At 37.4% G+C, this 17,939-nt stretch overlaps 1 protein-coding gene across 1 annotated transcript in view; it reads left to right on the forward strand.

The window, feature by feature from the left end:
* LOC115447617 overlaps nucleotides 1-15,819 on the forward strand; it is a 75,039-nt gene extending 59,220 nt beyond the window's left edge. Inside the window, 8 exon segments of the mRNA XM_030174771.2 lie at nucleotides 1,035-3,960; nucleotides 3,963-5,425; nucleotides 5,428-6,549; nucleotides 6,862-7,028; nucleotides 8,010-8,221; nucleotides 12,889-12,992; nucleotides 12,994-13,080; nucleotides 13,821-15,819. Of these exon segments, the coding sequence (XP_030030631.2) occupies nucleotides 1,065-3,960; nucleotides 3,963-5,425; nucleotides 5,428-6,549; nucleotides 6,862-7,028; nucleotides 8,010-8,221; nucleotides 12,889-12,992; nucleotides 12,994-13,080; nucleotides 13,821-14,045 (6,276 nt within the window). The 5' untranslated portion in view covers nucleotides 1,035-1,064 and the 3' untranslated portion in view covers nucleotides 14,046-15,819.
* The last annotated feature ends 2,120 nt before the right edge of the window (nucleotides 15,820-17,939 follow it).

A 17,939-nucleotide genomic window follows, 5' to 3' on the forward strand; every position in this document is an offset into this window, starting at 1 on the left:
AGTTTTCTTTGTTTCTTTTGAAAATAGTGAAAAACAATTTATGCAGTCGTATCAATACATTCAAATACTTCGTTTTGTTTTAGAACGAGCTGATGTGATTCTTGAGCTTGTTTAATAATCAATGATGACTATTTACTCTTTGAGACCTTTATGCAAACAGCAAAAAAAAATCTCGAACACGTTTCATTATTTATTTTTTAAATTCAAATTATAATGGCGGTGGACTGGTACCGGGTGTGAAATCTTAATGTGGCAGATATAAAAGTAGTGTGCGTGTGTTTAATATTAATAAGCATTGCTGAATAGCAATTAGCAACCGCAAGTAACGAGCACATTAATTACCTTGCATTACTGGTCGTCACAGTTGTCGCAAGGTCTATTTTAGCGCAAACATTGTTAGATCGACTCATATGCATTCAGATGTGTGCTAGACCCAAAGTTTATGTTCTTCAATTATATAGGTTAATGACCTTTGCGAAAATTGTCTACAAAAACACCACGTCATCAATTAACCCGCCAATTATTCTTTCGTTATCTCAATATCAGACGATACCAATCGTTTCAAAACATTGTGCAATTTAGATAGCGAAATAAACAAAACAAGCCAAAAACGTTGAATATATTGAGAATATTTAGACCGGAGTCGGGCACAAGGGCAAGCGTTCACGTTACTTCCTCGACACATCGAGCGCTACTTCCAAACTCGGCGCTCTAACCGCTAATTATGCACAAGGTTTTCGACGTTTCATTCAACGAAGGTCGATTAACTTTTTAGCAAACGCTTCACGCGGAAGTTAGTGTTGTGTGAGTGTCGTGAACAAATAACAATAATAAGTAGATGCGTGTGCGTGCGGGGGCGAGGTCCGCTCAAGGGCAGCTGCCGGGTAACGACCCGCACAACGCACTTTAACGCGCTCCATGCTCAATGACAACCTAACCTTATGTGCTCAAACGGTGATTGATTATTACCTTGTATACACCTGTCTGAACCGAGATTTTGAGTCGTTTCAGTGACACCGGCATTCCTGTTTCAGGTGGTGCTCTCTAGAGACGGCGCTCATAGTATGGACGTACTCAAGAATGTACTGGAAGAGACACGCCAGTTTTTTATGGGGGTGCCGAAGCAAGTGCAGGGAGAGGACTCTGGGCAAGCCGTGTGGCCGACTGGCGCTCCACCTCCTGAAGAGGGAACACCAGCGCTATCCGGTGCGCCAGCACCTTCTTCGCGGCCTCCTTCTGCTGCGGCTGCACCGGCAATTGCAACCACTCCGGTCCCAATGCCGCCACGTCCTCCTTCAGAACCGCTGGAACCCAAGCCGCACATCATCCATAAAGCGACTGTAATGCGCGAAGCGGCAGAAAAGCGACGAGAGATTCCAGATATTGAAGACGAGGAAGAACCATTAGATAACCTGTCGCCGCCCTCGCACATCATACACAAACCACCACCGACACTGTCCTCTCCTGCTGCGGCCCCGGCTGCTCCGTGTCCGTCCCCTGCCAGGCCGCCCTCTGCTGCCCCGTCAGGTCCGTTATCTTCGCAGGAACCGCAATTAGAACCATCCGGATCATATCGGGTTCCAGTGAATCGCGTCCATACACCTACTTCCAGGCCCCCTGAGCATTTTGCGCCCAGTCGGCCACCAGATCCGTACTCGGCATCCCGCCCTCCAGAGCCGTACCGTCGCTACTACGAGCAAAAACTTGTAGACAGTGGTAGAACATCACACGGACCGATTGCTTCGGCACAACCATCTATGCCGTCGCGACAATCTTATGCGCGGATATCTACTACGATGCCACAGCATATGGTGTCAAGATTGCGCGACGCCCCTGCTTCGCACAGCCCACCTGCGCAGCGCTACGCCATGCCGGTGACACAACCGCCACCCCCGCATAATGATCGCGTTCCGCCTATACACCATCCACAGACGCCTCCAGCACCAAAACTAGGTACAATGGATGCGCGTACAGCTCAAATATATCCTACACTACAGCAGCGGCGTGAATCGTCACCTTACGCAAGAACTGTGTCGCATTATGATCGACATCCTACAGTTTCTTCCCGGAAATATGATCCCCAACAAGCTTTTCCGGGTTATAGACCTACACCTGCTGCTCCACAACCATTGCAGAATCATCGTGTAGATACGCATCACCAAGTTCCATACAAGCACATAGCGTCAGAGGCTTTAAGTGCCCACTATCCAGCACGTCCCCTGGATCGCTCACCAGTTCCGCCGGTACCACATACTCATGATGCATCACGTCTGCCAACTCGATCAGATTATGTCAATGTTAGCAGAAATATTGACGCTAGAGCTAATTATCCATACCCGGCTTCTCCGGCTTCGACCTCAAAATATACTGCGAGCGCCCCCGTGCCGGTTCCAAAAAACTCTACATTACCAACTAGACCTGGTCATCGGGCACCCACTACTCCAAGAATCAATTATGATTATACGACACCCAATCCCGTCCAGACATCACCTGCACGGTCAATAACAAAACCAGGATATCCAGGTCAACCGGCCAGACCGACGGTTTCAGTAACAAGTATTGTAAATGAAATGAATCAAACAAAACAAAAACGAGAGTCACCGTTAGATCTCTCCGTTAAGACTGTTAAAAACTCAGCGGATTCCTCTACAACTCAAGACGATGTGATAGACTCTGCGACTAGTGAGCATAAAAATGTGCAAGCTCATCCATCTTCCAGTGGTCGCAATGCGCATATACCTGACGTAGGTTATGTGGGATCTCATAAAGTCGACTTTAGTCCTAACTTCTCACAATATGGAGACAGAAATGTTAGCCATAACTACAACGCACCTGCGCAGCCAATCCATCCACCGTTGCGGTTTAACGGCTCATACGAAGCCGGTAGACCAGTTCCTGAACGTTATCCCGTTGAATCTCCTCATCAATCGCATACAGATAAATATCCCGTTCCTGTTGTAGGAAGAACTGAATATGTTTCTAGACATATCGGCGACAATAGACATCTTGAGAATAGAATTCGAGATGATCGGACTTTTATAATAGAAGAGCGAAAGCGACCGGCTGGACCGATTGTGAGCAACATTCCTGAAAAAATAGTTCGTTATGAAACGTGGGTGGCTGACAGTCGGATACAACGCATGACTCGTGAACAAGACGAGCTAATGCGGCAACCGCTTTATTACAATAGCCATAAACAATTAGAGGCTTATCATAATGAATACAAAAGGGCCACGATTCCTGGTCCATATCGAGACCACCCTTCGCTGTCCAGTCATAGATATCCAAGTAATCATTATCCAGCAGAATTACCTTCGCGTGAACCTATTCCATACCACCCTCAATACCTTGAGAGGAATTCGTCAATTATAAATAGCCGAAACCACCATGTGATAAAGAGATTTCCAAACCATCGTGATGGACACCCTCATCATTTAGATCCTAATGGAGTTCTTCCAGTTGACAATTCAGTTAAAAGTATTCTTAGGAGTAATTTAGAAACGAAACAATCTGGATTTGTAGAGCCTCCACGAATATCCAAACAAATACCTGATCTCATAGTTATTGACGACATCGATGATTCTGTGATAGAAATACCTGATGATTCTGAGACAAACATTAAAAGTGTCGCTAAAGCTGGCCATAACACAATTACTCAGAATTTAAGTTCACACATACAAATGCCAAAAGCTGTAGATTCGTTACCACGTGATTCTGAATATCATACATTTGATAATACAGACACCAAGAGCAAGTCACCCGAAAATGATGTTGCGTCAAGAATTAGAACGAAGGCAGAGTTAAAGGTTATGCCACCTTCACAAGACAGTTCATTAAAAGCAGAAAATAAACAAGATAATATCGCACCAGAAAGTGATAGGGTTAAAATCGTACCCAAATCGCAAAAACAACATTTGTTTAATCAAATTAGAGAAGACAATCTACGATTAGAATCTGTTATAAAAGTGAGAAACCGTCAGAAATAACGGTTCCTGAAGTTAAATCAGAACCTATGAATATTGATGAAATCGAAAGAGACGCTGAAATTTCCATTAAAACGGAAAATATTCTGCAAAATTTAGATCCTGAAGGAATCATAGTGTCGGAAGATTTGCCGGCCGATGATTTAGATTGGGCTAGTGCTTGTGACAGTTTTATGGAACAACTTAAATCGGGATGCCATAAAAAGAGGGCTCATAAAAAACGTATTGATACTCTGGATAATAACAATGAAAACAAATCAGATGAATCGCAAAGACCTGAAATCATAGAAAACGCTGTAGAGAAATCATCGACTGAAATACAACCAACTATCGTTATTAAACAGGAACCAGTTGATAGTGAAGAAATTACAACACAGAATGAAGTCTTAGAACCTGAGTTGGATGAGTCTTCAATACCTGTAATTGAAAACGAACATCAATCGCAAAATATTTCTCAAAATGAACCCACTCATAGTAAAGAAACAAGAAATGCTCAAAAATCAGATAAAAGTAATAAAGGGGAAAATAAAAAAGATAAAAACAAAGGTGATACAAAGGAAAACGATAAAACGTCAAAAGCAAAACTAAAAATGAAAGGTAAGACAGATAAAGATCAGGCTACAAGTTCCATCCCGACCAAAAGAGAATCAAAAGAAAAACAAAATATTAAAACTATTATAAAGGAAGAATCTGAGTCTACTGATGACGACGAACCACTTATTAAAAGTAAGATACTTAAGGAAAAGGAGCAAAGCGAACGACTTAAATACCAATTATTGAAAGATCTATCAGAAAAATCTGCTTATGTCAAACTAGAATGTTGTGATGTCGATGTAAATAAAAACAGCAGGAAATCGCTAGATTCTTCATTAAATAAAGAAAAAGAAGACAAGTCAAACAAAAGCAAAGTTTTGAAACAAAATGCAAAGCCAAAAGTAAAAAAATTGTCAGTTGATTATATTAAGACTGAAAAACAGGCCGTTGATTCAAGCTCTGATAGCGATGATGAAAGTCTAAGTGTCGCAAGTAGACTTCGAACACGCAAGAGTATTAAAACGGAAGAAAAAGATAATAATAATAAAACCACACTCATTCAAAAAACGCCGATAAAATCCTCTCCGTCTAAAAAAGTGGACAGCAGTAGTAGTAGTACAAGTAATAGTTCTACTCCTGTACGTAAGCCCGATTTTGGAGATGGATCTGCTTTTCATCCGGGTTGGGAAGAAGAATTATACAAATATAAGCGCTCTTTGCGCATGCCTACAAGACTTATTGCTATTCCACGTGGTCGCTCGGGTGGACCGTTCGTTAGGCGCACCGGTACTTTACTCACTAGAGGGTCAACATCACTTCCTGACTTAGACCCTGCCCCACTTTCACCAGCTCCGTCTTCGGCTCCGTCAGCTGCTACAGATGACTTATGTGCGAGACGCCAAGAAAAAGCTTGACACTCGATAGTGATTTAGATTCAAATTCTAGTTGCTCTGCTCGTCATAGGCTTCATTATGATTCGGAAGCTTCAACGTCAACTGTTTTCTCATCGAGAACAAAACGAAAAGGAAGTTCTATTGTAGACGTACTTATACAGAAATGCGTTCCGAAGGACAATCCTAAAAAGAAATCTAAAGATAAAGACGACAAGACACCTAAAGTCATTCAAAAAAAATCTAATACATCGGAACTATTACCGACACCGAGTCTAGGTCTTGTAAAAAACGGCAATAAAGGAAGCTTAAGTGCAAAAAAGGAAAAATTGATGGAAGACATATATTACTTGGGTGCATTTAGAAAAGAAACCGTAACTGCTTTTAGAAACGCTTTTATTAAAAATACGGATGGACTGATTGGTGCCACTGAAGAGTTCCAACCTGTTGTCTTAAAATCTAGAACAAGAACTGAAAGTAGAGTTCTGAAACAAAGAGCTACTATAAAAGAGGTTTTCGGTGATGAAAGGCCAGCCTCTGCACCACCAACGTCTTGTAGAGAAGAGGAACTACAAGAGGAGAAAGAACCTGTCGAAATAAAAAAAGAACCGGAACCTAAACCTAAATTAAAACCCAAAAAAATCGTTAAAGACAAAATGAAACGAAGATCTAGTTCGATACGAGACGGACTAAGAAGCACTAAATCGTTAAAACGGAATGATGCGAAAGGGCGGCTTCTTCGCCTGAAGAAAAGGAACAGTCTTATGAAATCATTTAAAAATAAGAGAATTAAGGATAATTCTGCCAACAAACACAAAACAGAAAACCCTCCTTCATCAGAAAATAACGAAAACATCAAAGCAAAAGAAGAAAGCAGCTCTTTAACAAATACGGAAGGAAACACAAAAAGACGTCTAAAGCGCTTATTTGGCAGGAGAAAATTTAGTTCTGGTTTTGATTATATCCGCAAGAAAAAGAAAATAATACGTAGAGAAGAAAATTCAAATAACAAAATACGTAGACCAGCTGTCAAACCAAGTCCTGAGTCTATTCATGACATCCATAAAGAAATCAAGAGTTGGTTCATCAACAAAAGTGTGGGAGAGACCCACCTTCATCGCGCTGCCAGGCTCGGTTACACCGTAAGTATCTTTTATTTTATCAATTATCCACATTGGTAGAGTATCTAACCCTAAGAGGAGAACAATTTTTTTTTTACGTTTCGATAAAAAATATTACGGTTTCATCCTGCAATAAGTTTAATGGATTATAAAACTTATACGCTACCGAAAGCGGCCTGCTAGTTCCGAATCAACAGGTAATCTCATGGACACCGGCTGGTTTCGGAACTAGATTTACCGTAATGCCAGATTTCTCACCTAATACATACATAAACTTTTTATTTCTTTAAAATTAGATATTCAGACCTGTTAATATCTATGTACAATTTTTAGGACTGTGTCGCATACTGTTTGGAGAAGATGGAATCGGATCCGTCGGCTAAAGACAATGCGGGTTTCACACCGTTGCACGTGGCCGCGGCGAAAGGTCACGTCAGGATCGCAAGGCTGCTTTTGCAGTATGGCGCTAACGTGTCAGCGGCGGCGCAAGGAGGTATTAGGTAAGTGATAATAAATTTATTAGTATTAATTATCTATTGTTATAATCGATAAAATGTTCTAAACTGGGCTTTAACAACACAGAGATTTTATGAAACAGCACGTCGCTGATTTTTTGGTAATATTAAATTAAATCAACCACCGAGTTAAACGTCGCTTGTATATTTCTTATATTAGTTTACCGAAGGTAGGTAGGAAATCGCATTAATTTGCCTGGTTTATATAAAAATGTGTTCATATTATCCATTAAGCGAGATAAGTTCCGTCTGTTAATGTTAATTTCCTTTGCGATATTTTCCGGGTCACTTATTAAAACTACCTTTTTATCTTAAGGCGATACCTCAAGGTCCATTTTCATACATTTTGTTTCGGCTTTAATCTGGGTAACTAAACAAGTATTGGCAAGTAAAGAATTTAAATTCACGTCTAGTTAGTGATTAGTTCTCGCAGTTGAAAGAAAAACGTAAAAATAATTAATAATCATGGATAGTTCGGCCTTTAACATTTAATATGTCGAAGTTTTAAAGGCAGAAATATCCATGATTATTAATTATTTTACATTTTTCTTCAACTGCGAGAACTAATCACTAACTAGACGTGAATTTAAATTTACTTGCCAATACTTGTTTAGTTACCCAGATTAAAGGCGAAACAAAATGTATGAAAATGGACCTTGAGGTATCGCCTTAATAGTTATTTATTAACAATAAACATTGTCCATACCTTCGTTAAGGATAATACTTTATAAATCTATTATTATTGAATATATAAATCTATTATACATTCATTTCTAATATAAGGAAAATAAAAAAACCTGCTTTGGGATACCACATGGCAAGGTATTTTATTTTCTTGGTAAGGCTATTAAGTAAAATTTATCAAAGAAGGCGTAAATACATAGGGAATGGATTGTAGCGTATCCTAGATCTAAGACTTTTTCAAAATAATGGAAGTAATTTTATTTTTATTTATTTACTTTCCAGGCCGTTGCACGAGGCATGTGAGAACTGTCATGTGGAAGTGATACGGTTACTGCTGGCGTACGGCGCGGACCCCCTGTTGGGCACTTACGCTGGACAAACGCCTGAAGAACTGACCGAGGGCTCGGCAACAGTGTTCTTGCGCCTGCACATAGCTGATGTGCAAGGACAAGCCGTCGAACCCTGGAGGTTCCCACCTCCCACAGATATTATTGGTACGAAAATTCTCAATATAATATACATAAACTGTTTATTTTAGTTATAACCGACTTTTACAAAATAATACAAAATTAATCTATCTATCTATACGTATAATAAATCTGTAGAGAGGTCAATTCTGTACATGAAATATATTTCCAAAATAACTATCAGGGGGTGATTAGGGATCGATACTGATGCCAAAAATGCAATTAGTAAAATTTTTGTTGTCTGTCTGTCTGTCTGTATAACCGTTATAGAAACAAAAACTACTCGACGGATTTTAACGAAACTTGGTACAATCATTTTTCATACTCCTGTGCTGGTTATAGTATACTTTTCTTCACGCTACAATTAATAGGAGCAGAGCAGTGAAGGGAAATGTTGGGAAAACGGGAAAACTCCATTTTTTAAGCTTCCGTCGCGTGTGCAGCCTTAATGGTTAAAGCTACACAGAAATCACATATGACGGAAATGTTCTCCTTAAAATTATGTAAAAAATATCACACGACAGCATATGTCTATCTTTTATGGTTGACTAACAATAACACGTGTAACTCCCGATAGCTTAGCAGTTCGAAGCTTTCTCATTGTATTTGTCTACTCTTACGTTTATAACACTCTCAGTCATCCCTAATTAAAAAGTTAACATTATTAAATATTCCATAAAAATAATCATAGAAATCGGTATAGAAACACCAATGTTATACATGAAATACGCTAATAATGAGCCATCACGCGTGAATACTGAATCATGTTATAAGGATTATTTTTGTATATATATAAGGTCGCGAACGCACAGGCAGGCGGCTTGCTTGACACCTAGAGGCTAGCGAATCACGTAGCGAGTAGCTTCGTAAAACGAACATTCTCGAACGTTCGCGACCGGCTCCATTTTTGAAGTCCGAAATCCACGCGGGCGAAGCTGCGGGCGGAAGCTAGTTGTAAATAAAGGACTGATATTCATGTTTATTGTACCTGGTAGATATTTGACCGCAATGTACATATCATTTAACCATAGTTGTATTATAACTAAATTTTGGTCGCGTCTCTTACCTTCTCCGCTGTGGGGATAGAAAATTACAACTGTGCATTTTATTGTTTTTAATCTTATATCTGTGAGAAAGTTTGTACAAGTTCAGAGGCCGAACGCTAAATTTAAACAAATATCTTCATTTGATATATTTAGTATAGTAGGATACAGTGGCGAAGGGTGAAATTTTTCAAAAGGTAACCCGGTGTAAAAAAAATTGGCGTCGGTTAAGATATCGGGGGCAATTTATCGGAAACAAAAACTAAGACAACAGATTTGTCTTGATTCGAAATCAACAAACGGCAACATACCTACTAAATTACCTATTATGCGTAAATAATTGAAACATTCATAAAATCGAACAATAAACGTAGATAATTCTTCTTCCATTAGTCACAAATATAAGTACTTATAATATATTAATTTGTTATAACAGCAACAAAAGTAAGTATTAAAATAATAACCACACTACCTACATAAAAGTATCTGTTTATTTTCAAAATAAAACTGTAAATGTAATAGAAATAGGTATCACGATCGCCAAACAGACCAACAGTTTAACGCCCGAATACTGAAACGCTACTCAACTAACCAACTTGTCTGAGGCCTACTTAAATTTAACAGGCTACTTAATTTAAATGGCATTCTCGAACGTACATTAAAAGATTTTACGGAAAACTCAGTTGAGGAGCAGTTAATTTGCTATAGATTATAAAAAGTTTGTTTTCGTTTACATAATTTTAATAAAATGATATTTATGTGTCGTTTCACGCAGCATAATTTATGAAACATAAAAAATCTAATAACGTAATACGCAGTTTAATTAAAAATGATTTTTAATTATTAAATTCTCAACATGGATGTAGTAAATACATTCCAACTTATTTATACTTGCCATTTGGCAGCATGATCAGTATTGACATTAGTCACTTAAGAAAAAAAAAACTTCTGTATCTGTCAAATTTTCTTCAACAAACAAATACAATTAAATCGTAGTGATTATATTCTCTTTGTTAACAATATTCATAATTCTTATTTCGTCTTACCACAGAAGTTTCTATTTTGTAATTATATCAATGGAGTCTTCAAATAACAAACCCCAAAAAAGGGGTTGACATTATACGTAAATAGAAAAACAAGAACTGCTGGATATAGTGAAAAAGTAAGTATTGGATTTATTTGGAGGCCCATCGACTTAAGAAAAAAGGGCATTGCTCGATGCGGGCTGCTTCCGACATTCAATCTGGAAATTTTTGCGGGAGGCCTTTATTCAGCAATGGATATCATGTGGCTGATAATGATTTTTTTTTGTTAAATAATTTTTAAAAATATATTTGTTTTATTTGCAGCTTCCGTGAAAAACACAGGCAGTGAGCTGTGGGCGAGTAGCCGGCTGTGAAGTGAGAGGCCGTGGGTTCTCTTGTGTGATATATATATATAATCAATCAATCAATAATTTATTCAATAAATAGACTTCTGCAGGCATCTATATATATCTACTATGTGTAGCAAAATGTCTGTAATGAAATTTTATATGTCTGATATATAAGAATTACAATTAAAAAATATAATAATTACAATAAAGTTTCTTCTTGCTTCTCTAATAATTATTTCTTCATTCAGACATGTTCAGACTTTCAATAAAATTAATTTCCCTTAAAATTGTTACATACACACATAATAAAGCTAATCATCCTAGAAGGGGTAGGCAGAGGCACAACTAGTTCCATGATATGAGCGCCAGGCACAACTAGTTCCATGATATGAGTACAATATGATGTACCATATTGTACTCATATCTATATATATGTACTATGTGTAGCAAAATGTCTGTAATGTAATGTTTATATCTCTGATATATAAGAATTACAATTAAAAAATATAATAATTATGATAAAGTTTCTTCTTGCTTCTCTAATAATTATTTCTTCATTCAGACATGTTGACTTTCAATAAAATTTATTTCCCTTAAAACTGTTACATACACACATAATAAAGCTAATCATCCTAGAAGGGGTAGGCAGAGGCACAACTAGTTCCATGATATAAGCACAGGCACAACTATTGCCATGATATGAGTACACCATGATGTACCGTAGGTTCCTACACATGAAAAATATCCCAGATGACCCTTTGATAGGTGCCTGTAGTAAAGAAACGAAGGGCAATAAATATCTGGTATTTCTTTTTATGACCCGGCTAGGCTGGATCAATATCCAGTTTAAATCAATATGATGAATGAACATTGCTGAAATGACAATTCCTGAATTAAAAGCATAATTTAGGACAATTCCTGAATTAATGAACATAAATACTCTTCGAAAGTGTCTAATTTCTCTCGATTTCTTCGATTGACCCTATATTCTTCTTCAGACAGTGATGATAGTGAAGAAAAAGACATTTTATTAAATCGAAAGAGAATATAATAACAACTAACACAACAATAAATATTTTAGCGTAAAGATTTGAGAGTAGTCGCAAGCACTCTCAAATTAATCTCAATTAACAGCCATATAAGGCGGCCTTAAATAGCTGTCAAACTTTAAGCAGGGTTTGTGAATACCGTTTGAATCAATAAGCGGACCTTAAACCTTCGTCGCCTTAAATTTAAGGTTAGGAAATAAGTGACGTTTCAGTATACCAATTTCAAAGATAACGAATGCTTAAATCCGTGAGGCCATCTTAAATATTTAAGTGGCGTTTGAGTATTCGGGCGTAAGTCTACATGATAAACTTATATAATTATCAATTTAAATTATAATCAAGAAAGGTTATTCGTTAACTTTTGCTTGTATCGTGGTGCTATTTTAAATTCAGTAAAATATAATATTTATTTTCTTCTAACAAACATTTTGTGTCTAAAATCAAAAACTTTCAGATCTATTTCCAATATTTTACCATCTAAATACTAATATGTGAAATCACATACTAATAATATACTTACGTAAAGGTAGACATTAAACTGATCACAGGTAGTTATTTCCATTATAATACACATTTATTTTTGTAGTTTATAAATAAACAAAGCGCTGGTACCTAAATATCACATAACTATCAAAAAATAAAATGAATATGACAATTCACAAACACCGCAACTTAGTAGCATAATAAATTATGACGTTTGATGGACGTAAAAAGTGACAACTATACATAGTCGGTTAACGTGAAGCCGAACTAGCTCGGGTTACCTTTGCCCATATCTTACGCACGATTCCAACAAACACTAGCATAGAAAGTCATAGAAAGTGCTGCCATCTATATTAAAAAACATACTACGACATTAAGCCGCTTGACAGCGGGTTACCTTGCTCCTGTGGCGTCACAATTTCACATAGGTAACGGAATTTCTTGGGAACTAAATACAAGATGCGCCATCTAACGTTATTTAAAATAAGTAATCGATATCGATTAAATTAAGAAACATCGGGCTACTGCCCGATAGATGTCATTATTAAGTGATCATTATTAATAAGCTATTATAATTATTGTCCAGTCTGATATGTTGTAAATTTAAATTTACCTATTAAATATATTGTTTAGTATCACCGAAAACCTAAAAGGGAAGCCGGTGGGAATCGCCTTGTATGGACGCTTCGCCACTAGTAGGATATTGAATGTTACAGTTACTTCTAAGATTATGTGTTTGTTAAGATCGCGAAGAGCTGGGCTGCGACCCGCTAGCGTCGCCGCCACCCGGGTCTCCGCCCCCGCCGCCAGACTCCACCATAGAGATTCAGAGCACAGAGGCTCCACTTCCCCCCCTTCTACAGCCTCAGGACAGCGCCAGGACAACCAGCTGACGGACTCTGGTGCTTGTTACAGGACATCACTAATTTACTACAGGTAAGAATTTCACAAAAGAAACAAAACGCTTAATAAAGGTCGCAGGAACTCGTTCGATGCAGGTTGCTTTCGACAGGTGCGTCTGTAAATCTTTGGGGGAGGCCTATGTTCAGCAGTGCACTTTATGTGGCTGATGATGAAGTTCACAAATGGTTATTATAGGATCGCGGCCGGCCGGGGTTGTAAAGCGTCTGATTGGCTTTGGACATATCTGAGCTTAATAATTATGCTATTTGGTCAGTTACTTTAATCAACTTGTACGCGTTTAGAGAACATATGGTATAATAAATATACAAATGAAGTACCTAATAAACATAGTAGGTACTACAAGTATCTTGTTTATAATAATAAGTACATGATAATCATAAATAATATAAATGACAACAACATAGTCGGCATAATATTACTGAGTAATCAAACAGAAACATGTATGTAGGAAAATATTAACACGAAATTTGGAACAGGTAATTCTTATCAACTTAATTATATAGGGTGTTTATCTTTGTATCCTGTTATTAATAAACGTTTAATAATTTTCCTGCTACAATTGTACCTCCTGTGTTGTTCATATTCGAACAATGTAAATAGGTACATATAGCCAGTTTTTTAGGTTACAATAAAATATGAACAAATATTAATAGTTTATTTTAATTTGTTAAACTTTACCTACTACTAAAACTTATATAAAGTATGTAGAGATTACGACTAAAAAGTAAAATAATTTAAATTTTGTTTTGCAGATCAAATCAAAAGACAGTCTACTGAAGCAAATCCACTGCGGCTCAGGGTCGCCGAGGGAGCTACTCCGCGAGATCCGCACGCAGGAGTTCCTGGAGCGCGCGCAGTGCCACCAGCTGCTGTGCGCCGGCGAGAAGGTCAACGTGCGCGCCTCCAAGGTCGCGCTCGTCAGGGTCACCGACAAGCTGCGCCAGCTCCTCAAGATCGAGACCGTGCTGGTGAGCTGACACTGAGCTGCTCGCCCGCGACCATACTCACGACAAAACCATAGGAAATGCAAATCGGCATTAAAATAAATGTTTCGCGTCCGAAAATATCCAGCCTATTCCAGATTCCTTTTGTAAGTTTTAGTAAACATATTTTACGAACAGTTTTATGCGCCGGATTTTTCGGTTACAACGATTATAAAAGAATTAGTAATATTACAGTGTGGTTAAAATAATTATAGCTGATTGTAGAGAAGTACCTAATTACGAATCAATCCCGGACAGCTCAAGAATGAGATCTTATCTAGCACGACTGATTATTGTAATATAACTTTGTATCTCATTTAAGAACAATATTATAAAATATTCGTTTTATGAGACTGTATAATTTAAGGCAGCCATTACATAATCACCATTTGTTTGTTTTTGCTATCTGATCTGGTGCGACAGATACTAACAATTGGCGGTCAACGCCAATGACCGATGATGATGATGAATGTAATTTTCATTACCGTTGGTGGCTGTTATATTGAGTGCTTTGAAAGTGTTAAATGTAAATATTGTAAATAGATTAATTGTATAGTTTCTGCATATAAATGTCGCTTTTAATGTATGATATTCTCATGGGTGCTATTTAACGTTGGTTTATGGTTTATTGGTTAGTGTAAGTAAATGAATGCTGCGGCTAGCTCGTTAGTTATAATTATTAGTAAGATGAATCTAGTTACCATTATTTAAGGCGTTAGCATAATCTTATACTATGTGTGCAATAGTATACGTGCGTGAATCTAACACGGTACATAGTATTGTAGTGGGAGCGTCGAGTCAGGTGTCAGTCACAGGGTTGGATGGAGCCTTACGCACGCGCATGTACTTAAGTCACCGTCAGCCGGGCTGGCGACAGGCGACATGCGACGTGCGACACGACACGGCACGAGTGCAGGTTGTCGCTGGCGTCGTGTGCGCCTGCGCAGGTCGACTGTACGCTCCTCGTTGTTTTGTTTCCATACACCCGGGATGTTCCAGTGATATTTAGTACATTACCAATACATCACCGACGAACTGTTATATTCATTGTTGTGAGATTATGCTACTACTTTTTCGATCTTTTAATTTAATTGAATATTTTGTTTATTGTTATGTTTGCTAATATTGTCTGCCCGAAATATTTTTATTATTATAATAATTTACATTACATTATGTGAAACATGTTTTATTTATATACCTACAGTCGGTATAAGAAATTAGGAAAATTTATTAAAACATATTAAATCATATCGCAACCTATTAACAATGTAAATAAGAATAAATTGTAAACAAATTATTTTTTAACTTATTTTGGAGCGTCTCGTGTATGAACAATAAATATCAATGGATGTTGCCTGCGGGCAAATCACTCATTGGTACATATTTAGTCCAATACTTTATAGTATTTTGAGAATGTTGTACTACGGATAGTTAAAATTTTATATGGCATAATCAACGCGGCGACGCAACGGTCCGCCCTTTGTATATTTTGTGGAAACAAGAAACGAATAAAAGTACATTGTTAATCTGTGATGAACTATTATAGAAGAGTAAACTTGTGTGCGGATAACTGAGTGAAATCTATCATTTTTGGATTAGAACATGTAACTAACATCTTATACAATACGTATACTATTTCTGAATGAAAAAATCTGTAAAATTTATCTGTTTTAGTTAAACCTACAGTATAAGTATTATTGTAATTATTGACACATAAATCTTGTTGATAACATGAAGAATAAAATGTGAACAATATTAATACTGACGAGTTTCTTTTTTATTTTTATTTCCTTTATTTTTTATCTCCAGTATGTATTAAACGTAACTTAGCTAAGTAAGTAAGGCAATGCTATGACAAAAGTCTGTGTCTTAGTTGAGGTCTTAGTGCTTTCGGCTTGACAGCCTTCGCAGCGCGTAGGCGCAGGCGCTCTGCGATTGGCAATCATTCAGATACAATTTAGCTTTACTTGGCCGTTGATAAACAAACCTGAACAAGGCTAAAGAAAAGTATTAAATTGCCAAAATTATGTGTTACGGGCCACTATGTGACCTGTGTTCTCTGTAAATATGGATTTAAGTCAATACGAAAGTCATCGTAATTTAGTTTTTTCTTATAATTGTTCTAGTAACTAACTAAATAATCTTTTGTTTATCACTGATTACATTTTGTACGTAGAAATAGGAACATCAGTGTAGCAATACTGTAACAAGGTTAGGGACTTTTAGATTACCCAGGTAATATAATCTAAGGGTTTGTTTATTCCCATGAGTGTCTTCAAGCATCACTTCCTCAGCTTATTGTCAAAAATAATCTCACTGTGGTTCAGTGGCATTCATAGCTTGACGGAGTGATGCTGGGTTCGATTCCTAGCTTAGGCAACATTGTGATGTTTTTTATAGTAATTAAGTACAATTTGGCCGAATGAGTATGACGCAGAGAGGTTGACTTCAGAAGATTGCCGGGATGGAAAAGACCACAAAGCTGCGGTTTCGCAAAACGGCACGCGTGGTTCTATAAGGAAAAGGAGAGGTTGGGATAAGTTTAACCAATTATTCAGAGCATTCACCGTGATACAGGTGGTAGACCGTAGCACACATTGAGTGCAATGAATTTTACTAACATCTTTACTACGGGATAAAATATCATTGATATGCAGAATAATCAGGATGGGTGAAAGTACAGAGCCCTGTGGAACACCAACATTAACTGATAATATGTGTTACGGAGCGTGTCTGTTGACGAGGACATGCATTCTACGCCCATGCAGAAAACTGGAGATCTATTTACACAAGTTGTCTCATGGTATTTTCAGACACTTTCGATACTTTTTCGTTTTATTGATTCCATTTAGCCTTTGAGTTTAGCTGTAATATCATAAAACGGTAAATATAAAAATCAGGGAATACAATACCAACATTAATAATTATCATAGTTGTTTGAATTAGGTATTATTTTTTGCACCACAACAATCACCAGCTTGCGCCCGATTCTTGCACCCTGGTAGAGACGAAAATCATACCCGTAGTATATAATAAATATAGCAGATAGAATTTTTCTTTTCCATACACTGTTCTATCAATTTCTTTTTTGCTCATATGAGTGAGTTTAAGTTATCACACCCTGGTGCTTGGCACCCGAGGCGGAACGAACGTCCCCTCCTCTCCTTCTCTTACACCACTTATGGAGCCAAAACGATAATATGACATGAAATGATAGGTATAAAAAATTTCGCTGGTTAAGTAAATCTTTCTTTTAAAACCTTTAACTTTAACACCTTATTTAGCTACAAAATCTTGTGAGTCTAGCATCTGCAGTTTGTGATGATCAATTTTCAAGTCAAGTTAAGCGGTCAATTGAATGTGATTTTTATGTTGATGATTTGCTCAGTGGATGCAGCACTCTTACTGAGACAATTGAATTAAGCAAGAGAATTATCAATGTTTTGGCCTCTGCCAAATTTAAGTTGCATAAATGGAAATCAAATAGTCATGAAATTCTTAAAGAAATTGCTAATTTAAAAATGACCACTCAAGTTCAGCCTGAATCAATTGTCGACCTGTCAAACAACAGTAACATGAGTTGTAAGACTTTAGGTTTAAACTGGCTCGCTCGCCAAGACATGTCATATTCCATAGGGATAGAAAACATAGAAAACCATGAAAAGATAACTAGAAGGCACATTTTGTCCATCATTAGTCAAATATTTGATCCTTTAGGGTTAGTAGGGCCTTACATTGTCCAATCCAAAATGGTCATGCAAAAGCTATGGGCTGATGGAAATAAATGTGACTGGGATGATGAAGTGTTACGACGAAGTTAAAAATCTTTGGTTGTCTTTTGTTGACACCTTACCTTACCTCAACCAATCATATACCACTTATCAATTA

This window comes from Manduca sexta, chromosome 20, assembly GCF_014839805.1.
Source record: "Manduca sexta isolate Smith_Timp_Sample1 chromosome 20, JHU_Msex_v1.0, whole genome shotgun sequence".
Taxonomy (NCBI): Eukaryota; Metazoa; Arthropoda; class Insecta; order Lepidoptera; family Sphingidae; genus Manduca; species Manduca sexta.